The sequence below is a fragment of the Tachypleus tridentatus genome, chromosome 2, assembly GCF_004210375.1.
Source record: "Tachypleus tridentatus isolate NWPU-2018 chromosome 2, ASM421037v1, whole genome shotgun sequence".
NCBI lineage: Eukaryota > Metazoa > Arthropoda > Merostomata > Xiphosura > Limulidae > Tachypleus > Tachypleus tridentatus.
In genome coordinates this window covers 25,327,531-25,353,321 of record NC_134826.1, presented here as the reverse complement: position 1 = coordinate 25,353,321, position 25,791 = coordinate 25,327,531, and the positions used below count along the sequence as shown (strand labels likewise).

At 35.8% G+C, this 25,791-nt stretch overlaps 1 protein-coding gene across 1 annotated transcript in view; it reads left to right on the top strand.

Moving 5' to 3' along the window:
* Positions 1-167: 167 nt before the first annotated feature.
* The window catches only part of LOC143245456 (uncharacterized), a 128,798-nt gene continuing 103,174 nt past the window's right edge, over positions 168-25,791 (top strand). Inside the window, exons 1-2 of the mRNA XM_076491819.1 lie at positions 168-240; positions 4,977-5,468. Coding sequence (XP_076347934.1) covers positions 5,034-5,468 — 435 coding nt within the window. The 5' untranslated portion in view covers positions 168-240; positions 4,977-5,033. The remainder of the gene's footprint in view (positions 241-4,976; positions 5,469-25,791) is intronic.

The following is a 25,791-nucleotide window of genomic DNA, read 5'->3' as shown; positions in this document are numbered from 1 at the left end:
ACACAAATGTTTTAAATTTGTTTAATCCAAGAGCTACAATATTGATAGAGATTATTTTCCCTTAGAGTACATGGTACCAAGTTAGGACTTATTTCTGAATCATCTATTTGTTTCCTGAAGCTAGCTTTTTCTAAGGTTTCTTTCAACTCATTCTGTTTACTATTACAGGTGGACTTATCTAAAACACGTGACACAGTAGCAGAGAAATTGTATGACATGTAGTGGAAGCTTATTATTGTGGTAAGACTATAAATTAAACCTTCACACAAATTTATATGAACAACGTACAAGCACTGTTGGACACAAATGCGTCAAACGTATTTTGATAGATAAAAACACCTGGTGTAAACTGGTCAACAATATTTCATTAAGTTGCTTGTCTTATGTTTTACATTACATTGCCTATTCACAAAGTGTAATAAACATATATTACTAGAAGAATTAAAACTTCTTAAACTTGAAATCCCCCTATTAAGATTAGTGCAATTAGAAACTTCAATCCAAGAGACTGACGGGGCCTGGAGGTTAACATGCCAGATTCTGTAGTTCAGATACATGGTTCGTGTTTCATTGCCATAAAAAATAGTTCTGAACTTCAAGGCTGTGGGTGAGTTATAAGAGTAAAGGTCAAATGCTATTTTTCAATGAATCTTGTAAACGAGTTGGTCTTCACTCTAACTGTTCCAAATAAGTGATGACTAGTGCAGACGATACACACAACTTGTGTGTCCTTACTTGAATTAACCGCCAGTAAAGGAAAACGAGAATAGCTATCCAATTCAGTGCACACATTTCCTAATTCCAATGTGGGATATCGTGACCAGCGAAATGTCCAATGTACTCGAGGGTGCGTTCTTAAATCTGTTTGAAACCTTAACTTGTATGGATAACAATACACGTGTGTGAAGATTATTGTATTTCTAGGTTACTGAATGAATAACCTTAAACTTACATTGATAACAATAGTTTTTACACGTGTGTAGAGGTTATTATATTAGGCTACTGAATGAATAACTCTCAACTTACATCGATAACAATAGTTTCTACACGTATGTAGAGGTTATTGTATAAGGCCAATGAATATTGCTTTGTTTGATAAATATATGTTAAACATAGCTTTTCTGTGTTTTAACTGTAAGAGAAGCTATTTCTAACTAATATTTTCAGTTTTTATTTTTTAATTTGTTAATGTAAATCTCTTTTTTGTTCAAGTGATTTTTAACAATAATTTAAAGTACAATTTCGGAATATGTAAATATCAGTGTGCGTGTGGTTTGTTATTTTTCAGTAAAGCGACATTGAGTTATCTGCTGTGTCCACCGAGAGAAATCACAGATGTTAGTATTGTAAGCCCCAAAACTTATCGCTGTCTCACGGAGGGAATTTTTTGGTTTAAAACGACAGGATGTTAAGTTTGTTTGTTTGTTTGGAATTTCGCACAAAGCTACGCGAGGGCTATCTGTGCTAGCCGTCCCTAATTTAGCAGTGTAAGACTAGAGGGAAGGCAGCTAGTTATCACCACCCACCGCTCTTGGGCTACTCTGTTAACCAACGAATAGTGGGATTGACCGTCACATTATACACCCCCACGGCTGGGAGGGCGAGCATGTTTAGCGCGACGCAGGCGCGAACCCGCGACCCTCGGATTACGAGTCGCACGCCTTACGCGCTTGGCCATGCTGGGCCAGGGTGTTAAGATAGCTACAGACGACTTATCGTTCAGAGTTCAGATAGCGTACGTCAAGAGTTAACATGCAACTAAAAGAAAATATCACTAATGCAAGGTGTAATAGTGAAATGTTCCTAATGTTTTGTACTGTCGTTGGTGTAATAGTGAAATGTTCCTAATGTTTTGCACTGTCGTTGGTGTAGTAGTGGAATCTTCCTAGTGTTTTGTACTATTGTTGTTATTAAGATATTCTAGATTCTAAAATCACCTGACATGATCAACGATCCAAGTTTGCAATCAAAAGAGAACAAAAAACGTTGCAAGTAAACACAACTTTATTACTTAATTAACATAAAAAGGTATCAAAGTAGATGTGTTTTTTAAAACATTGACTTAACAAACACTAACTGTAATTGTCATTGTTGATTATATACTAGTATTTGGTTTTCAGTTTCTACCACGCCTGTATAGACTCGTGTTAAACAATAAACGACAAGTATTACAATTATCGGGTAAAAGTTATAAAGGTAGTTTCACGCCGTATGAAGGTTTTACTCTCATATAGGGAGGGTACTTGAAGTTAAAATATAAAGTAAAATATCCATAGTTAGACATAATTTTGTCAAATATATTTGAAGCATTGTTTGAAGTCTAAAAGTAACCAAATAATGCTCCCTGTGGTTTTAAACCAAATAACTAGACAATGTTCCCTGTGGTTTTAAACCAAGTAACTAAACAATGCTCCCTGTGGTTTTAAACCAAGTAGCCAAACAATGCTCCCTGTGGTTTTAAACCAAGTAACTAAACAATGCTTCCTGTGGTTTTAAACCAAGTAAGTAAACAATAAGTGACTTCTGACCTGCGAAGGTTTACCAAGAATTTTGTGCTTTAATTCTGAACACACAGTCAAATCGTCTTCTGTGCTCCAAACATACTTATAGCAGTATAAGTATGAAAAATGCTTTTGCCCAGATTACTTATACTATATCTTTTATTTACATACCTCAGCTACAATTTTTAAATAAAAATATTCAACATGAAAATATTTTTATTTTCATGTAAATTTGTGGATGCTCCCTACAACGAATAAACTCGCCTCGTTTTCATCCTGCATATTGGAAAGTGTTTTTTATTATTGTTATCATTTTATTTTTTTAAACTTGAACATAAATATTAATGCAGCAGAAACACATAAAGTAATGAAGGAATAATGTTCATAAAAGAGGTGGTGTCGTAAACAAGAGGGCGAATCTTACCCACCTCTTCAGTGGTTTATTTCAAATCCACCCTTGACGCATGGAAGGGTGAGGTTGTCCAGTTCACAAGATACACCTTACCCGTATTACTTTGTGTAAATAATTGGTTTGAATCAAACTGAGCGGGAAGAGGCGGGAAGAAATGTTTTGGTACTGAAAACGAATGACGCCAATATAATTCATTTCCATATCGCTACGATTGTTTTTGTGTTTGAATTTTGCGCAAAGCTACACGAGGGCTATCTGCGCTAGCCGTCCTTAGTTTAGCAGTGTAAGACTAGAGGGAAGGCAGCTACTCATCACCACCCACCGCCAACTCTTGGGCTACTCTTTTATCAACGAATAGTGGGATTGACCATCACATTATAACGCCCTTACGGCTGAAAGGGCTAGCATGTTTGATGTGAAGGGGATTCGAACCCGCGACCCTCAGATTAGGAGTCGAACGCCTTAACCCACCTGGCCTCATCGCTACGAATAAGCGTGATAAGATGGTATAGATTTGATAGGGTGTAGCACTGCAGCTGAATATTAAAATAACTGACCCATAAGTTCCTAACCCTACTGTGGAGCTATATTTTATCTCAAGATGATATATAATGCAGACATAGTTGCTACAGGAATGTGGCGTAATAGCTTATTATATATGGATCTCTTGTTTTTTGTCCGGTGTGCCATTAGTGGGACAGCAATAGTCTTATAAACTTACAACGTTAAAAATCAGGGCTCACTCCCAGCCGCCCCCCGCTAGTACAGCGGTATGTCTCCGGATTTACAACGCTAAAATCAGGGGTTCGATTCCCCTCGGTGGGCTGAGCATATAGCCCGATGTGTCTTTTTGCTATTAGAAAAACACACACAGTTCCAGCCAGTGGAGACAGTAGATAGCTCAACGTGTCTTTTCTCTAAACAACTAACAATATCTCGAAGTGTGTCGATATTCAGTTTTACAAAACAAAACCAGAAGAAAATCGGGGGCGGGGGGCGAATGATGTTGCTTGGGGGGAAAATCGGTATTAAAATCATTTAAAATATTTAATTTAAACAGAACTTTCTAACATTTAACATAAGGAAAGACTTACTAGAAATTCACTTTAATTTTCGTCTATAAAATATCCTCTACACTACTGTTAACGGATTTTCAAGGTGTTTTGTTTTGTGAAATACTTCAACGTAAAATGAACGGTTGGACTATTAAAGATATATGTCCTTAGACCATGACTATTAAAGATATATGTCCTTAGACCATCTAGATTTGAAATAATATCAGGTTAGAAATAGTTGTGTTAAAAAAACTACAAGAAAATAATCTGTTTTCTAGGGTTTTGTTATTAGTTTTGTGTTTTTTTACTAATTAAAAATACATGTAAAATATTTTTGTGTGTAGCATGAAATTTGTGTTTTGTAAAATAATAAATTATAAATACGTTTTGTTTTTAGTACTATTTTTGTTGTTGTCAAACAGTACCAATAAAAATATTTTTAAACGGTGAAGCTTCATTTTTAACCTATTGTTTGTTGTTAGTATCAATAACAATATTTTTAAATGGTGAAAGTTTATTTTTCATCTTACTTTCACTGTTAGCGTTTTACAGTTAGAACTAAAAATAACTTTTTTATTTTCACTATAAAACAATGTAAAAGTACTGATATTGGTACTCCTAATGATTAGTATTAAAATACTCTTGTAAACATGTCAGTTAAAGTAATAACGTTGTCGATACAAAACAGGTTTTAAAATGAAGTCGCTTTCTTTATCAGTGAGGGAAAGACTGCCGAAATGGATTTGAGTTTGTAAATATAAATTACGTTAAAGTCAGCTACAAATGGTACATTTTAATATAAAGAGCCCAGAGAGAGAAAATGGTATCAAGTTTCATATAGACGATTAAGGAAACTCAAAATATTCTTTTATATTTTACTGCATGAAGAGTTGGTAGTAAATCCGTTTTCGCTTTCATAATATCCTCCGTACACGTTTAGCTTAGGGGTAGGAATCAAGATATATTCCCTGAGTAACTAATAGTTATTTATTTATTGAATTATTCCAGTCAAGTCCAGAAGGTCTAAACGTGTACGATTATGAACCAGAAGAGGTTGACCATCACATGGAGGTAAACAACACTCTTCGAGTAAAAATGGAAGATGATGGACATCCAGAGATGCTTGCCAAATTACAAAGACCAGGACAAGATGAACGAGAATTACGGGACCACAATGAAAGACTACAGCACGAGACAGCTGCAGTAATTAAAAGGCAGGCACGTGAAGCTGATAGTTTTATGCGGGTAAGAACAACACCAACATCTTTAGTAACATCATCAGCATCAAATTTGTCATCCCCTCCACCTGCTTTTCCAGTGTTTATACCTCAGCTGCACAATCGCCTTTTGCCAACTACTACAACCCCCTGTTCGAGTCCCGGAAGCTCCACATCACAGTCCTCACCGTCTTCATCGGTTAACAACATAGCAGCTTCAACAGACAGAGAAACGCCAGGCCAAGACCCAAGTAAATATTCCTCTGAGGAATTATTTAGACAGGTTTGTCATTAACGTATTTGTTCAATTACTTGCCTTTCAAAGTTCACACAGAGCACCCACCAGTTTGTCTGTTTTCCTGTCTTGTGACAGTCAAAAGCTCTTACAGGCCAGTGACAAAGAAGACATTTGATACATTAAACTATTATGTTGCGATAGATTCCCCCAGGTTTAATGTGTAATTTGCAACAAAGCACATCCGGAGGATTGGTTGTAGGGTTTTGATTGAAATTTAACATGTAAGTTGTCCTTCAAAACAAGGTGTGCGAAATTAGTTTCGTGAATGTTGCTTTCTAAAAATTTTCGAACGTAATGATGAACCACTGAGTGTAATAATTACTCTAGGTATGAAGTCAAAGTAAAGATTTATACTATTGTAGTTTGAGAAAATAATTTGTTTTGTTTGTTTGTTGTTTTTTGCTTTTTTTTAGAGGCTCTAGTTGTATACAGTAGTTTCAGCTCAGTTTTTACATTTTATACATTTTTAGTATCCCTAGTTGTAGACATTAGTTCCAGCTCAGTTTCTTTATATTTTTAGTATCCCTAGTTGTAGACACTAGTTCCAGCCCAGTTTTTAAATATGTTTTAGAGTCTTTAGTTGAAGGTTGAAAAATACAATCTTTATTTTGATTCTACATATTTCTGTACTTCTTGTCGATCCTTATTTCGCTTTTAAAATTAACAGTTTTTTAATTACCTTGTTTACTATTGTATATTACATACATTAACTTGTAAGTGGTGTTTTGGGCACATTCGTCAACTGCTCACAAAGAAAACTTTTAACATGCAAGACAAGAGTTTTGTTTTACCATTTTATTTTATTTGTACTAGAAGTACGAAACTGCGTTCTTGAAATGTATGAAATTTCAGATTTGGTCAAATGCTTATGGTCAAGTGACACATTAAAAATTATTATGCGACTCCAGTTTTTATTCAGAGTTTTTGCTTTAAGGCTCTAAATGTATTATTCAGTTGGGTTAATATTACCCTTTATGTCAGTCTTTACATTTAAAAGAACTCTGGCCAAATTCCATACCTTAGGGACACTTCAGTCAGTCTTTACATTTAAAAAGAACTCTGGCCAAATTCCACACCTCAGGGACACTTCACTAACTCGTGCTAGTATCTCTCTCTTCTTTTAGCACTCAAGACAAATAGCCAAGCATAATTTTAATGACACTGTTTTGTGTTAACTTTTACGTATCTTAGGTCATATTAAATTAAATTGCCCGTTTTAATTGCAAGTTTTTTTTATAAACTAATTATCATGTGTACTGATGCTCTCCCTAAAAACTTATAGACCACAATGAATTCTAAAAGATTCTCAAAACGATTTTCATTGCAGATTATATCATGCTAGAAAAAAGCCTAATATGCGGTAGCTTGTGGTAAAACTTTTATTACCCAAAAACCTCAGATTACAAGTGTCGTGTACTACTATGGTGGTTCAAAAAAGTTCTCTAGTGGCACAGCAATACATCTGCGGATTTACAACGTTAGGAACTGGCTTTTGATATCTGGCAGACCAAAAGTAGCTCTTTGTGCTTAATTACAAACAACCAAACCAAATCGTTTGAAAAAATCGTAATAGAAAAAGTCCAAGAATTTCACAAAAATTCTAATAGAACCTATGAGCAAAAACCCTTTTAAAAAAACAGACTTGTTTTAAAAAAAAACAATCAAGGCTTTCTATCTCAATTTATAACATTGTTAAATATTGATAATAACAAAAAAGTTTATTTTTCGATTGTTAGACAAATTTCAAAATGCATCCATTTGCTCTTCATGCTATTGTTATTATTCATATTATTCTTGTTTCATTTCACAAGCCTCCAGAAAAAAAACAAAAACGGCTATGAATATTTTATTCCAACCTACCAAAAAAACCTTCACTAGTCCTAGTACTATTTTTATTTTGGTTCATTAAAGAAGGACAGATGTTATCATTTCTTCATTGCTATTGGTCAAATTTCTCTTCGAATTTTGTACAGCAAAAAATCGGCTACATGTACTGCACCAAAATCTCTGGACAGCTACTAAACAAACTCCTGTGAAGGTTGTAAGACTACTTTTTAAGTTGACTCTTGAAAGTTGAAATTTTCACCCTCAAAAATTTTCAAGGTTCTTCCTCGCTACCAACGTAAGTTTTCGAAGCCATTCAAAGCACAGAAGAAATGTAGAAGCTATTTAAGCGCAGTTCTACTAGTTGGAAATGCTTCATGTTGTTAGAGCAAACAATGTGTATATTTATAACGGTGTCTTCAACCTTATCATTATTGATTACAGTTTTACAAGCCGCTACAGAAAAAACAGCTACGAATATTTTATCGAAACCTGGACAATATTAGCGAATGCTTTGTTTGTTTGTTTTTGAATTTCGCGCAAAGCTACTCGAGGGCTATCTGCGCTAGCCGTCCCTAATTTAGCAGTGTAAGACTAGAGGGAAGGCAGCTAGTCATCATCACCCACCGCCAACTCTTGGGCTACTCTTTTATCAAATAATAGTGGGATTGACCGTCACATTATAACGCCCCTACGTCTGAAAGGGCGAGCATGTTTGGTGGGACCGGGATTCGAACCCGCGACCCTCAGATTACGAGTCGAAAAACTTAACGCGCTTGGCCATGCCGGGCCTATTAACGAATACAGTGCTTAGTATGTAATAGTGTAGTTTTAAAATTAATTCAATCATATCTTTTACTGACGAATTTTTCTAAATCACTGTCTTTACTACCAATGAAAAATTTAGTGTTTTATAAGTGCATATTAATTGAAAAATAATCTGTGCAACTTATAGCACCTCAATTGGAAACTGTCATGTGAATGATTCATCATTTCTCGAGTTCGCTGTTCTTTATTGTTTCTCAAGTTTACTCTTGTACTTGGTCTCTTTGTGGTTTTCTGCGCCTATTTTAGTGAAATTTCTAAAAGCAGATTTCTCTACTCTTCTCAGTAGTGATATATTCTACTGACGTTCGTACTTGATTGACATTATGAATGCGTAACTAGTTTATAATTATTAACCATATTTTTGTTTCACAAACCTACAGCAAATTGGCTGCGAAGTTTGCACCAAAACGTTGACATATGAAATACTGCGAAAGTCCAAGACTTATTTAAAAATATTAGTATGTTATTTTTCATTGAAAACTCGGTTATAAATGCATAATATATGTAATGTCGTTGAGAGTAGCTTCCGTGGTACTCAACGCTTGCTAAACGCGTGTTTACACGAAACCTCAGACACAAAACCACTTACTTCAGTAAATAACACTATGTAACACAATTTTTTTTTCCAGGATAGTATGTGTTATTTCTTAATTGCTTATGTTGTAAAAGTACTGAAAATGGCCATTATTCCCTTCCATCTTTGATTTTGTGACCTGGATAATGAAATTTAGAAATTAACCTATTTTGTCTATGTAAAAACAGGCAAATTTGCACATTTTCATTTACATAAGGTCTGAATAAAACAACATATGAATCAAGATTTACATGTATTTGTACTAAACTTATATAAAAATGAACAAAAATGTTTAGAAGTGAGTAGTTTTTCGAGATTTGCGACTGTAATGTAAATCACTTTCACGTATCAACCCCAAATATAAGTCAGTTTCCTATCATGTTTTCGTTATACGCTCCTTGGTAGCGGTGTTCAAAGTCTAATATATCTTGGTGGAAACGCTCGCATTGCTTCTCTGAGTATGCTCCCATGTTCTCCTTGAATTTATCAAGATGAGCATCAAGGATATGGACTTTCAGGGACGTCCTGCAGCCCATTTTTCTTCACCAGAGCCTCAACCATTTCCACATAATTTTTCGGCCTTGTGATTACTCAAAAACCCCAGAACCACTGCAAAAAAAAACATTTTTTCCCTTTCTACTGAGCTTCTTGGGGAATTCTGTGCACTCCAGGATCTTTATTTGTGATCCAACGAAGACACCAGCTTTGACGTTTGCCTCAGACAACTTAGGGAAGAAGTCTTGAAGGTACTTTAAGGCTGCAGACTTCTTATCAAGAGCTGTGACAAATTATTCCATAAAACCCAATTTTATGTGTAATGGTGGGAACAACACATTTTGGAGGCCCACTAGTGGCTCACACTTGACATTGTGCCTCCACACAGAGAACTCAGTCCGTTGTGGCCAGTGATTCTGTTGTAGTGCGCTGTGGTGTCCCTGCTGTCCCAAAGGCAAAGAGAGCAAGGAAACTTGGAAAATCCTCCTTGGAAGGGTCCACCATGTAGAAGTAGCATTTGCTTGGATGGTCAGTGGGTTCACGCCAAATTCGTGGAATAGCGAATTTCATGACTCTCCTTCCCCTCTGTACCATCCTGCAGAGGAGCAAAATAAAATTGTTATTGTGAAGAATAAATTAATTTCATCCACAACTAATGTGTAAGAGGTTCATGCAAAATATTTTATATGTGATATTTTTCTATACGATTGGAAATTAAAAAAAATAAATTAAAATATATTTAAATTTTAAAAGGTCTGAAACTTGTATGATATAAAATCTTACTGTTCAAGCAAGAAAAAATTGTCCGTCTTACCTTCTAGAGTGTTTTTGCAGTGCTCGCAGGTGAAATGAGGTACCCAGGATTTGTCTTGAATCCCAACAGGCATGCCAAAATATCTTTATAGTCTTCACAGATTTTAACAGAAGCTGTCACAGAGTACTTTTTCGCTCGGGCTCGGCATGGCCAGGTGGGTTAAGGCTTCCAACTCGTAATCTGAGGGTCGCGGGTTCGAATCTCAGTCGCATCAAACATGCTCGCCCTTTTAGCCATGGGGGCGTTATAATGTAACGGTCAATCCCACTATTCGTTGGTAAGAGTAGCCCAAGAATTGGTGGTGGGTGGTGATGATTAGCTGCCTTCCCTCTAGTCTTACAGCTTCTTGATGCCATCTCTGATAAAATCAGATAGGTCTGTGTGTTCACTGAGGTAGCTAGAACTAAACTGAAGTGGTGAGTGGTGAGCCCCTGTATATATATATTACTATAGATAGTTCTAGAAAATTCTCGTAAGTTCTACAACATTCTAGAAAATTCTTGTAAGTTCGAGAAAATTCTCTATCAGCTACTCAGCAGTGAATCTACCTGTAATGTTCTGGAAAATGGGTAAATTTGAAAATTTCATACCCAGGTCACAAAAGCAAAGTTTGAATAGAAAAATAGGTCTTTTCCATTTACTTTAGGCGTAAGCAATTGGGAAATAACACTTTCTGCCCAGGAACAAGAAAAAGTAAAAAACTTGTTACATGGTGTAATAGGTGGGTGGAAAAAAAAACCCAATGAAAGAGTAAAGTGTTGAAAAACACATAACATTAAACTTATTGCATTTGCACGTATGTAGTCTAAAATTTATTCTGTATAAATGGACATAAACGAACTTAAGAACCACTATAACTAATAATTGGTGACTTAAAAGGTGGGAATATGGATCATCAAAAAGGTAGAAAACAAGTTTGAAGCTTATAACTAGGAACTTTAAAAAAGTAAACAAGCTAGTCTAAAAATAGGGTTTACATTATTTCCACAAACTAAAACTCCCTATTTTGACTTCATGTTTACAATAAGTAGAGTCAAAATAAGGACTTGTAGCTTGAGAAGTAACATAGACACTGTTTACAGAGTCCCTAGTTATAGGCTTGAAAACATGAGAAGTAACATAGACACTGTTTACAGAGTCCCTAGTTATAGGCTTGAAAACATGAGAAGTAACATAGACACTATTTACAGAGTCCCTAGTTATAGGCTTGAAAACATGAGAAGTAACATAGACACTGTTTACAGAGTCCCTAGTTATAGGCTTGAAAACATGAGAAGTAACATAGACACTATTTACAGAGTCCCTAGTTATAGGCTTGAAAACATGAGAAGTAACATAGACACTGTTTACAGAGTCCCTAGTTATAGGCTTGAAAACATGAGAAGTAACATAGACACTGTTTACAGAGTCCCTAGTTATAGGCTTGAAAACATGAGAAGTAACATAGACACTATTTACAGAGTCCCTAGTTATAGGCTTGAAAACATGAGAAGTAACATAGACACTATTTACAGAGTCCCTAGTTATAGGCTTGAAAACATGAGAAGTAACATAGACACTGTTTACAGAGTCCCTAGTTATAGGCTTGAAAACATGAGAAGTAACATAGACACTGTTTACAGAGTCCCTAGTTATAGGCTTGAAAACATGAGAAGTAACATAGACACTGTTTACAGAGTCCCTAGTTATAGGCTTGAAAACATGAGAAGTAACATAGACACTATTTACAGAGTCCCTAGTTATAGGCTTGAAAACATGAGAAGTAACATAGACACTGTTTACAGAGTCCCTAGTTATAGGCTTGAAAACATGAGAAGTAACATAGACACTGTTTACAGAGTCCCTAGTTATAGGCTTGAAAACATGAGAAGTAACATAGACACTGTTTACAGAGTCCCTAGTTATAGGCTTGAAAACATGAGAAGTAACATAGACACTGTTTACAGAGTCCCTAGTTATAGGCTTGAAAACATGAGAGTAACATAGACACTGTTTACAGAGTCCCTAGTTATAGGCTTGAAAACATGAGAAGTAACATAGACACTATTTACAGAGTCCCTAGTTATAGGCTTGAAAACATGAGAAGTAACATAGACACTGTTTACAGAGTCCCTAGTTATAGGCTTGAAAACATGAGAAGTAACATAGACACTGTTTACAGAGTCCCTAGTTATAGGCTTGAAAACATGAGAAGTAACATAGACACTATTTACAGAGTCCCTAGTTATAGGCTTGAAAACATGAGAAGTAACATAGACACTGTTTACAGAGTCCCTAGTTATAGGCTTGAAAACATGAGAAGTAACATAGACACTGTTTACAGAGTCCCTAGTTATAGGCTTGAAAACATGAGAAGTAACATAGACACTATTTACAGAGTCCCTAGTTATAGGCTTGAAAACATGAGAAGTAACATAGACACTATTTACAGAGTCCCTAGTTATAGGCTTGAAAACATGAGAAGTAACATAGACACTGTTTACAGAGTCCCTAGTTATAGGCTTGAAAACATGAGAAGTAACATAGACACTGTTTACAGAGTCCCTAGTTATAGGCTTGAAAACATGAGAAGTAACATAGACACTATTTACAGAGTCCCTAGTTATAGGCTTGAAAACATGAGAAGTAACATAGACACTGTTTACAGAGTCCCTAGTTATAGGCTTGAAAACATGAGAAGTAACATAGACACTGTTTACAGAGTCCCTAGTTATAGGCTTGAAAACATGAGAAGTAACATAGACACTATTTACAGAGTCCCTAGTTATAGGCTTGAAAACATGAGAAGTAACATAGACACTGTTTACAGAGTCCCTAGTTACAGGCTTGAAAACATGAGAAGTAACATAGACACTGTTTACAGAGTCCCTAGTTATAGGCTTGAAAACATGAGAAGTAACATAGACACTATTTACAGAGTCCCTAGTTATAGGCTTGAAAACATGAGAAGTAACATAGACACTGTTTACAGAGTCCCTAGTTATAGGCTTGAAAACATGAGAAGTAACATAGACACTATTTACAGAGTCCCTAGTTATAGGCTTGAAAACATGAGAAGTAACATAGACACTATTTACAGAGTCCCTAGTTATAGGCTTGAAAACATGAGAAGTAACATAGGCTTGACACTATTTACAGAGTCCCTAGTTATAGGCTTGAAAACATGAGAAGTAACATAGACACTGTTTACAGAGTCCCTAGTTATAGGCTTGAAAACATGAGAAGTAACATAGACACTGTTTACAGAGTCCCTAGTTATAGGCTTGAAAACATGAGAAGTAACATAGACACTGTTTACAGAGTCCCTAGTTATAGGCTTGAAAACATGAGAAGTAACATAGACACTGTTTACAGAGTCCCTAGTTATAGGCTTGAAAACATGAGAAGTAACATAGACACTATTTACAGAGTCCCTAGTTATAGGCTTGAAAACATGAGAAGTAACATAGACACTATTTACAGAGTCCCTAGTTATAGGCTTGAAAACATGAGAAGTAACATAGACACTATTTACAGAGTCCCTAGTTATAGGCTTGAAAACATGAGAAGTAACATAGACACTGTTTACAGAGTCCCTAGTTATAGGCTTGAAAACATGAGAAGTAACATAGACACTGTTTACAGAGTCCCTAGTTATAGGCTTGAAAACATGAGAAGTAACATAGACACTGTTTACAGAGTCCCTAGTTATAGGCTTGAAAACATGAGAAGTAACATAGACACTGTTTACAGAGTCCCTAGTTATAGGCTTGAAAACATGAGAAGTAACATAGACACTGTTTACAGAGTCCCTAGTTATAGGCTTGAAAACATGAGAAGTAACATAGACACTGTTTACAGAGTCCCTAGTTATAGGCTTGAAAACATGAGAAGTAACATAGACACTATTTACAGAGTCCCTAGTTATAGGCTTGAAAACATGAGAAGTAACATAGACACTGTTTACAGAGTCCCTAGTTATAGGCTTGAAAACATGAGAAGTAACATAGACACTGTTTACAGAGTCCCTAGTTATAGGCTTGAAAACATGAGAAGTAACATAGACACTGTTTACAGAGTCCCTAGTTATAGGCTTGAAAACAGTAACATAGTCCCTAGTTATAGGCTTGAAAACATGAGAAGTAACATAGACACTGTTTACAGAGTCCCTAGTTATAGGCTTGAAAACATGAGAAGTAACATAGACACTGTTTACAGAGTCCCTAGTTATAGGCTTGAAAACATGAGAAGTAACATAGACACTGTTTACAGAGTCCCTAGTTATAGGCTTGAAAACATGAGAAGTAACATAGACACTATTTACAGAGTCCCTAGTTATAGGCTTGAAAACATGAGAAGTAACATAGACACTGTTTACAGAGTCCCTAGTTATAGGCTTGAAAACATGAGAAGTAACATAGACACTGTTTACAGAGTCCCTAGTTATAGGCTTGAAAACATGAGAAGTAACATAGACACTGTTTACAGAGTCCCTAGTTATAGGCTTGAAAACATGAGAAGTAACATAGACACTAGTTTACAGAGTCCCTAGTTATAGGCTTGAAAACATGAGAAGTAACATAGACACTGTTTACAGAGTCCCTAGTTATAGGCTTGAAAACATGAGAAGTAACATAGACACTATTTACAGAGTCCCTAGTTATAGGCTTGAAAACATGAGAAGTAACATAGACACTATTTACAGAGTCCCTAGTTATAGGCTTGAAAACATGAGAAGTAACATAGACACTGTTTACAGAGTCCCTAGTTATAGGCTTGAAAACATGAGAAGTAACATAGACACTGTTTACAGAGTCCCTAGTTATAGGCTTGAAAACATGAGAAGTAACATAGACACTATTTACAGAGTCCCTAGTTATAGGCTTGAAAACATGAGAAGTAACATAGACACTGTTTACAGAGTCCCTAGTTATAGGCTTGAAAACATGAGAAGTAACATAGACACTGTTTACAGAGTCCCTAGTTATAGGCTTGAAAACATGAGAAGTAACATAGACACTATTTACAGTCCCTAGGCTTTTACAGAGTCCCTAGTTATAGGCTTGAAAACATGAGAAGTAACATAGACACTATTTACAGAGTCCCTAGTTATAGGCTTGAAAACATGAGAAGTAACATAGACACTGTTTACAGAGTCCCTAGTTAGGCTTGAAAACAGGCTTGAAAACATGAGAAGTAACATAGACACTGTTTACAGAGTCCCTAGTTATAGGCTTGAAAACATGAGAAGTAACATAGACACTATTTACAGAGTCCCTAGTTATAGGCTTGAAAACATACAGAGAGAAGTAACATAGACACTGTTTACAGAGTCCCTAGTTATAGGCTTGAAAACATGAGAAGTAACATAGACACTGTTTACAGAGTCCCTAGTTATAGGCTTGAAAACATGAGAAGTAACATAGACACTATTTACAGAGTCCCTAGTTATAGGCTTGAAAACATGAGAAGTAACATAGACACTATTTACAGAGTCCCTAGTTATAGGCTTGAAAACATGAGAAGTAACATAGACACTGTTTACAGAGTCCCTAGTTATAGGCTTGAAAACATGAGAAGTAACATAGACACTGTTTACAGAGTCCCTAGTTATAGGCTTGAAAACATGAGAAGTAACATAGACACTGTTTACAGAGTCCCTAGTTATAGGCTTGAAAACATGAGAAGTAACATAGACACTGTTTACAGAGTCCCTAGTTATAGGCTTGAAAACATGAGAAGTAACATAGACACTGTTTACAGAGTCCCTAGTTATAGGCTTGAAAACATGAGAAGTAACATAGACACTGTTTACAGAGTCCCTAGTTATAGGCTTGAAAACATGAGAAGTAACATAGACACTATTTACAGAGTCCCTAGTTATAGGCTTGAAAACATGAGAAGTAACATAGACACTGTTTACAGAGTCCCTAGTTATAGGCTTGAAAACATGAGAAGTAACATAGACACTGTTTACAGAGTCCCTAGTTATAGGCTTGAAAACATGAGAAGTAACATAGACACTGTTTACAGAGTCCCTAGTTATAGGGCTTGAAAACATGAGAAGTAACATAGACACTGTTTACAGAGTCCCTAGTTATAGGCTTGAAAACATGAGAAGTAACATAGACACTGTTTACAGAGTCCCTAGTTATAGGCTTGAAAACATGAGAAGTAACATAGACACTATTTACAGAGTCCCTAGTTATAGGCTTGAAAACATGAGAAGTAACATAGACACTGTTTACAGAGTCCCTAGTTATAGGCTTGAAAACATGAGAAGTAACATAGACACTGTTTACAGAGTCCCTAGTTATAGGCTTGAAAACATGAGAAGTAACATAGACACTGTTTACAGAGTCCCTAGTTATAGGCTTGAAAACATGAGAAGTAACATAGACACTGTTTACAGAGTCCCTAGTTATAGGCTTGAAAACATGAGAAGTAACATAGACACTGTTTACAGAGTCCCTAGTTATAGGCTTGAAAACATGAGAAGTAACATAGACACTGTTTACAGAGTCCCTAGTTATAGGCTTGAAAACATGAGAAGTAACATAGACACTGTTTACAGAGTCCCATAGACACTATTTACAGAGTCCCTAGTTATAGGCTTGAAAACATGAGAAGTAACATAGACACTGTTTACAGAGTCCCTAGTTATAGGCTTGAAAACATGAGAAGTAACATAGACACTGTTTACAGAGTCCCTAGTTATAGGCTTGAAAACATGAGAAGTAACATAGACACTGTTTACAGAGTCCCTAGTTATAGGCTTGAAAACATGAGAAGTAACATAGACACTATTTACAGAGTCCCTAGTTATAGGCTTGAAAACATGAGAAGTAACATAGACACTATTTACAGAGTCCCTAGTTATAGGCTTGAAAACATGAGAAGTAACATAGACACTGTTTACAGAGTCCCTAGTTATAGGCTTGAAAACATGAGAAGTAACATAGACACTGTTTACAGAGTCCCTAGTTATAGGCTTGAAAACATGAGAAGTAACATAGACACTGTTTACAGAGTCCCTAGTTATAGGCTTGAAAACATGAGAAGTAACATAGACACTGTTTACAGAGTCCCTAGTTATAGGCATAGACAATTTACAGAGTCCCTAGTTATAGGCTTGAAAACAAGTAACATAGACACTATTTACAGAGTCCCTAGTTATAGGCTTGAAAACATGAGAAGTAACATAGACACTGTTTACAGAGTCCCTAGTTATAGGCTTGAAAACATGAGAAGTAACATAGACACTATTTACAGAGTCCCTAGTTATAGGCTTGAAAACATGAGAAGTAACATAGACACTATTTACAGAGTCCCTAGTTATAGGCTTGAAAACATGAGAAGTAACATAGACAGTTTACAGAGTCCCTAGTTATAGGCTTTGAGAAGTAACAGACACTATTTACCCTAGTTATAGGCTTGAAAACATGAGAAGTAACATAGACACTATTTACAGAGTCCCTAGTTATAGGCTTGAAAACATGAGAAGTAACATAGACACTGTTTACAGAGTCCCTAGTTATAGGCTTGAAAACATGAGAAGTAACATAGACACTATTTACAGAGTCCCTAGTTATAGGCTTGAAAACATGAGAAGTAACATAGACACTATTTACAGAGTCCCTAGTTATAGGCTTGAAAACATGAGAAGTAACATAGACACTGTTTACAGAGTCCCTAGTTATAGGCTTGAAAACATGAGAAGTAACATAGACACTATTTACAGAGTCCCTAGTTATAGGCTTGAAAACATGAGAAGTAACATAGACACTGTTTACAGAGTCCCTAGTTATAGGCTTGAAAACATGAGAAGTAACATAGACACTATTTACAGAGTCCCTAGTTATAGGCTTGAAAACATGAGAAGTAACATAGACACTATTTACAGAGTCCCTAGTTATAGGCTTGAAAACATGAGAAGTAACATAGACACTGCTTTACAGAGTCCCTAGTTATAGGCTTGAAAACATGAGAAGTAACATAGACACTATTTACAGAGTCCCTAGTTATAGGCTTGAAAACATGAGAAGTAACATAGACACTATTTACAGAGTCCCTAGTTATAGGCTTGAAAACATGAGAAGTAACATAGACACTGTTTACAGAGTCCCTAGTTATAGGCTTGAAAACATGAGAAGTAACATAGACACTGTTTACAGAGTCCCTAGTTATAGGCTTGAAAACATGAGAAGTAACATAGACACTGTTTACAGAGTCCCTAGTTATAGGCTTGAAAACATGAGAAGTAACATAGACACTATTTACAGAGTCCCTAGTTATAGGCTTGAAAACATGAGAAGTAACATAGACACTGTTTACAGAGTCCCTAGTTATAGGCTTGAAAACATGAGAAGTAACATAGACACTGTTTACAGAGTCCCTAGTTATACTTGAAAACATGAGAAGTAACATAGACACCCTAGTTATAGGCTTGAAAACATGAGAAGTAACATAGACACTATTTACAGAGTCCCTAGTTATAGGCTTGAAAACATGAGAAGTAACATAGACACTGTTTACAGAGTCCCTAGTTATAGGCTTGAAAACATGAGAAGTAACATAGACACTGTTTACAGAGTCCCTAGTTATAGGCTTGAAAACATGAGAAGTAACATAGACACTGTTTACAGAGTCCCTAGTTATAGGCTTGAAAACATGAGAAGTAACATAGACACTATTTACAGAGTCCCTAGTTATAGGCTTGAAAACATGAGAAGTAACATAGACACTGCTTACAGAGTCCCTAGTTATAGGCTTGAAAACATGAGAAGTAACATAGACACTGTTTACAGAGTCCCTAGTTATAGGCTTGAAAACATGAGAAGTAACATAGACACTGTTTACAGAGTCCCTAGTTATAGGCTTGAAAACATGAGAAGTAACATAGACACTGTTTACAGAGTCCCTAGTTATAGGCTTGAAAACATGAGAAGTAACATAGACACTGTAACATTTACAGAGTCCCTAGTTATAGGCTTGAAAACATGAGAAGTAACATAGACACTATTTACAGAGTCCCTAGTTATAGGCTTGAAAACATGAGAAGTAACATAGACACTGTTTACAGAGTCCCTAGTTATAGGCTTGAAAACATGAGAAGTAACATAGACACTGTTTACAGAGTCCCTAGTTATAGGCTTGAAAACATGAGAAGTAACATAGACACTATTTACAGAGTCCCTAGTTATAGGCTTGAAAACATGAGAAGTAACATAGACACTGTTTACAGAGTCCCTAGTTATAGGCTTGAAAACATGAGAAGTAACATAGACACTGTTTACAGAGTCCCTAGTTATAGGCTTGAAAACATGAGAAGTAACATAGACACTATTTACAGAGTCCCTAGTTATAGGCTTGAAAACATGAGAAGTAACATAGACACTGTTTACAGAGTCCCTAGTTATAGGCTTGAAAACATGAGAAGTAACATAGACACTGTTTACAGAGTCCCTAGTTATAGGCTTGAAAACATGAGAAGTAACATAGACACTATTTACAGAGTCCCTAGTTATAGGCTTGAAAACATGAGAAGTAACATAGACACTGTTTACAGAGTCCCTAGTTATAGGCTTGAAAACATGAGAAGTAACATAGACACTGTTTACAGTCCCTAGTTATAGGCTTGAAAACATGAGAAGTAACATAGACACTGTTTACAGAGTTATAGGCTTGAAAACATGAGAAGTAACATAGACACTATTTACAGAGTCCCTAGTTATAGGCTTGAAAACATGAGAAGTAACATAGACACTATTTACAGAGTCCCTAGTTATAGGCTTGAAAACATGAGAAGTAACATAGACACTCATTTACAGAGTCCCTAGTTATAGGCTTGAAAACATGAGAAGTAACATAGACACTATTTACAGAGTCCCTAGTTATAGGCTTGAAAACATGAGAAGTAACATAGACACTGTTTACAGAGTCCCTAGTTATAGGCTTGAAAACATGAGAAGTAACATAGACACTGTTTACAGAGTCCCTAGTTATAGGCTTGAAAACATGAGAAGTAACATAGACACTGTTTACAGAGTCCCTAGTTATAGGCTTGAAAACATGAGAAGTAACATAGACACTATTTACAGAGTCCCTAGTTATAGGCTTGAAAACATGAGAAGTAACATAGACACTGTTTACAGAGTCCCTAGTTATAGGCTTGAAAACATGAGAAGTAACATAGACACTATTTACAGAGTCCCTAGTTATAGGCTTGAAAACATGAGAAGTAACATAGACACTATTTACAGAGTCCCTAGTTATAGGCTTGAAAACATGAGAAGTAACATAGACACTATTTACAGAGTCCCTAGTTATAGGCTTGAAAACATGAGAAGTAACATAGACACTATTTACAGAGTCCCTAGTTATAGGCTTGAAAACATGAGAAGTAACATAGACACTGTTTACAGAGTCCCTAGTTATAGGCTTGAAAACATGAGAAGTAACATAGACACTGTTTACAGAGTCCCTAGTTATAGGCTTGAAAACATGAGAAGTAACATAGACACTGTTTACAGAGTCCCTAGTTATAGGCTTGAAAACATGAGAAGTAACATAGACACTATTTACAGAGTCCCTAGTTATAGGCTTAGACACTGACACTGTTTACAGAGTCCCTAGTTATAGGCTTGAAAACATGAGAAGTAACATAGACACTGTTTACAGAGTCCCTAGTTATAGGCTTGAAAACATGAGAAGTAACATAGACACTGTTTACAGAGTCCCTAGTTATAGGCTTGAAAACATGAGAAGTAACATAGACACTATTTACAGAGTCCCTAGTTATAGGCTTGAAAACATGAGAAGTAACATAGACACTGCTTACAGAGTCCCTAGTTATAGGCTTGAAAACATGAGAAGTAACATAGACACTGTTTACAGAGTCCCTAGTTATAGGCTTGAAAACATGAGAAGTAACATAGACACTGTTTACAGAGTCCCTAGTTATAGGCTTGAAAACATGAGAAGTAACATAGACACTGTTTACAGAGTCCCTAGTTATAGGCTTGAAAACATGAGAAGTAACATAGACACTGTTTACAGAGTCCCTAGTTATAGGCTTGAGGCTTGAAAACATGAGAAGTAACATAGACACTGTTTACAGAGTCCCTAGTTATAGGCTTGAAAACATGAGAAGTAACATAGACACTGTTTACAGAGTCCCTAGTTATAGGCTTGAAAACATGAGAAGTAACATAGACACTGTTTACAGAGTCCCTAGTTATAGGCTTGAAAACATGAGAAGTAACATAGACACTATTTACAGAGTCCCTAGTTATAGGCTTGAAAACATGAGAAGTAACATAGACACTGTTTACAGAGTCCCTAGTTATAGGCTTGAAAACATGAGAAGTAACATAGACACTATTTACAGAGTCCCTAGTTATAGGCTTGAAAACATGAGAAGTAACATAGACACTATTTACAGAGTCCCTAGTTATAGGCTTGAAAACATGAGAAGTAACATAGACACTGTTTACAGAGTCCCTAGTTATAGGCTTGAAAACATGAGAAGTAACATAGACACTATTTACAGAGTCCCTAGTTATAGGCTTGAAAACATGAGAAGTAACATAGACACTATTTACAGAGTCCCTAGTTATAGGCTTGAAAACATGAGAAGTAACATAGACACTGTTTACAGAGTCCCTAGTTATAGGCTTGAAAACATGAGAAGTAACATAGACACTGTTTACAGAGTCCCTAGTTATAGGCTTGAAAACATGAGAAGTAACATAGACACTATTTACAGAGTCCCTAGTTATAGGCTTGAAAACATGAGAAGTAACATAGACACTGCTTACAGAGTCCCTAGTTATAGGCTTGAAAACATGAGAAGTAACATAGACACTGTTTACAGAGTCCCTAGTTATAGGCTTGAAAACATGAGAAGTAACATAGACACTATTTACAGAGTCCCTAGTTATAGGCTTGAAAACATGAGAAGTAACATAGACACTATTTACAGAGTCCCTAGTTATAGGCTTGAAAACATGAGAAGTAACATAGACACTGTTTACAGAGTCCCTAGTTATAGGCTTGAAAACATGAGAAGTAACATAGACACTGTTTACAGAGTCCCTAGTTATAGGCTTGAAAACATGAGAAGTAACATAGACACTATTTACAGAGTCCCTAGTTATAGGCTTGAAAACATGAGAAGTAACATAGACACTATTTACAGAGTCCCTAGTTATAGGCTTGAAAACATGAGAAGTAACATAGACACTATTTACAGAGTCCCTAGTTATAGGCTTGAAAACATGAGAAGTAACATAGACACTATTTACAGAGTCCCTAGTTATAGGCTTGAAAACATGAGAAGTAACATAGACACTATTTACAGAGTCCCTAGTTATAGGCTTGAAAACATGAGAAGTAACATAGACACTATTTACAGAGTCCCTAGTTATAGGCTTGAAAACATGAGAAGTAAACATAGACACTTACAGAGTCCCTAGTTATAGGCTTGAAAACATGAGAAGTAACATAGACACTGTTTACAGAGTCCCTAGTTATAGGCTTGAAAACATGAGAAGTAACATAGACACTGTTTACAGAGTCCCTAGTTATAGGCTTGAAAACATGAGAAGTAACATAGACACTGTTTACAGAGTCCCTAGTTATAGGCTTGAAAACATGAGAAGTAACATAGACACTATTTACAGAGTCCCTAGTTATAGGCTTGAAAACATGAGAAGTAACATAGACACTATTTACAGAGTCCCTAGTTATAGGCTTGAAAACATGAGAAGTAACATAGACACTATTTACAGAGTCCCTAGTTATAGGCTTGAAAACATGAGAAGTAACATAGACACTATTTACAGAGTCCCTAGTTATAGGCTTGAAAACATGAGAAGTAACATAGACACTATTTACAGAGTCCCTAGTTATAGGCTTGAAAACATGAGAAGTAACATAGACACTATTTACAGAGTCCCTAGTTATAGGCTTGAAAACATGAGAAGTAACATAGACACTGTTTACAGAGTCCCTAGTTATAGGCTTGAAAACATGAGAAGTAACATAGACACTGTTTACAGAGTCCCTAGTTATAGGCTTGAAAACATGAGAAGTAACATAGACACTGCTTACAGAGTCCCTAGTTATAGGCTTGAAAACATGAGAAGTAACATAGACACTGTTTACAGAGTCCCTAGTTATAGGCTTGAAAACATGAGAAGTAACATAGACACTAGACACTTTACAGAGTCCCTAGTTATAGGCTTGAAAACATGAGAAGTAACATAGACACTATTTACAGAGTCCCTAGTTATAGGCTTGAAAACATGAGAAGTAACATAGACACTATTTACAGAGTCCCTAGTTATAGGCTTGAAAACATGAGAAGTAACATAGACACTGTTTACAGAGTCCCTAGTTATAGGCTTGAAAACATGAGAAGTAACATAGACACTGTTTACAGAGTCCCTAGTTATAGGCTTGAAAACATGAGAAGTAACATAGACACTGTTTACAGAGTCCCTAGTTATAGGCTTGAAAACATGAGAAGTAACATAGACACTGTTTACAGAGTCCCTAGTTATAGGCTTGAAAACATGAGAAGTAACATAGACACTGCTTACAGAGTCCCTAGTTATAGGCTTGAAAACATGAGAAGTAACATAGACACTGTTTACAGAGTCCCTAGTTATAGGCTTGAAAACATGAGAAGTAACATAGACACTATTTACAGAGTCCCTAGTTATAGGCTTGAAAACATGAGAAGTAACATAGACACTGTTTACAGAGTCCCTAGTTATAGGCTTGAAAACATGAGAAGTAACATAGACACTGTTTACAGAGTCCCTAGTTATAGGCTTGAAAACATGAGAAGTAACATAGACACTGTTTACAGAGTCCCTAGTTATAGGCTTGAAAACATGAGAAGTAACATAGACACTGTTTACAGAGTCCCTAGTTATAGGCTTGAAAACATGAGAAGTAACATAGACACTATTTACAGAGTCCCTAGTTATAGGCTTGAAAACATGAGAAGTAACATAGACACTATTTACAGAGTCCCTAGTTATAGGCTTGAAAACATGAGAAGTAACATAGACACTGTTTACAGAGTCCCTAGTTATAGGCTTGAAAACATGAGAAGTAACATAGACACTGTTTACAGAGTCCCTAGTTATAGGCTTGAAAACATGAGAAGTAACATAGACACTATTTACAGAGTCCCTAGTTATAGGCTTGAAAACATGAGAAGTAACATAGACACTGTTTACAGAGTCCCTAGTTATAGGCTTGAAAACATGAGAAGTAACATAGACACTATTTACAGAGTCCCTAGTTATAGGCTTGAAAACATGAGAAGTAACATAGACACTGTTTACAGAGTCCCTAGTTATAGGCTTGAAAACATGAGAAGTAACATAGACACTATTTACAGAGTCCCTAGTTATAGGCTTGAAAACATGAGAAGTAACATAGACACTATTTACAGAGTCCCTAGTTATAGGCTTGAAAACACAGTCTTTACATTGTGATCGAACGTCTTTTGTTTACTTTTTAAACAATCTCTATTCCTCTTTTAAAATTAATAAATTTTAAATACTTTCTAACGTAGTTTCGTCGCTGTAGCAGACCATCTTGTTTTCTCTATGAGGTGTCGCTCTTACAAACCACATAAAAAACCAATACTCTTTAGTAATTTATACATTTTGCTAGTTGACTGTAGACAGGTGAAGAAAATTTCAATGCGTTATTATAATTTATTTTCATATTTCAAGCCAATAAAAGGACTTGTTTTCTTATTGCTTAATTACGTTGTGTTGGTTTGTGACACAAGGGTATATGTGGGCGTTGTTTAATACCATCTTTCAGAAGAATAACTTTTACAGTAAAAGTATATTTCTTTAAAAATCGGTTTTGTTATTTTTTGGTATTTATTTTGAGCGTTTTAAAGTTAGTTGATACTTTTTTACATGTTCATGTTATTTATTTTATAGTGGAAACTTGCATGCTTAAAGGTAGTGAACATACTCTGAAACTGTATGGGTCATTCCGTACCAACTCACCTAGGACTTCCCAGTTCATGTCGTAGATTTCCTTGCAAAAACTTTCATATTGATTTATTAAGCCATGCAAAAACCTGAAGCTGTACTATATGGATAAATGAATCAAAATGAAGGTTTTACTTAATTTTTTTTCAAGGAAATCTATGACATGAACTGGAAAGCTCAAGGTGAGTTGGTATGGGATGACCCATATGGTTTTTAATCTAAACTTTCATTACAGTTTCACCAATGATTTTGTGACGGCTGTACTAGTAACATTTTGGGGTTTGTTTCTGTAATCATTATTATTTCTTATATAGTTTTATACAATTAATTATCTAAATGCATCAACCAAGAGAAATAATTTTAATTCAACTTGTGTTCATAGATACTGGTAGTGAACTTTGCGAATACAAGTTAGGACGTTTTCGAAAAATTATATCTACTCTACACACTAACTTCTTAGACAAATGTTAGATGTTAATTAAGTAGAACAGCAAATAACTAAAATGTGCTCTGTACAATTGTTCAAAGTCTCTTCACAATCTCCAAATGTGGCTACCAACTAGCTGCAAAACACAAGTGATTATAACGTTAGTGTGTGTGTGCTCTTTCATCCTGTTACAGTTGATTATAACGTTACTGTGTGTGTGCTCTTTCATCGTGTTACAGTTGATTATAACGTTAGTGAGTGCGTGCTCTTTCATCGTGTTACAGTTGATTATAACGTTACTGTGTGTGTGCTCTTTCATCGTGTTACAGTTGATTATA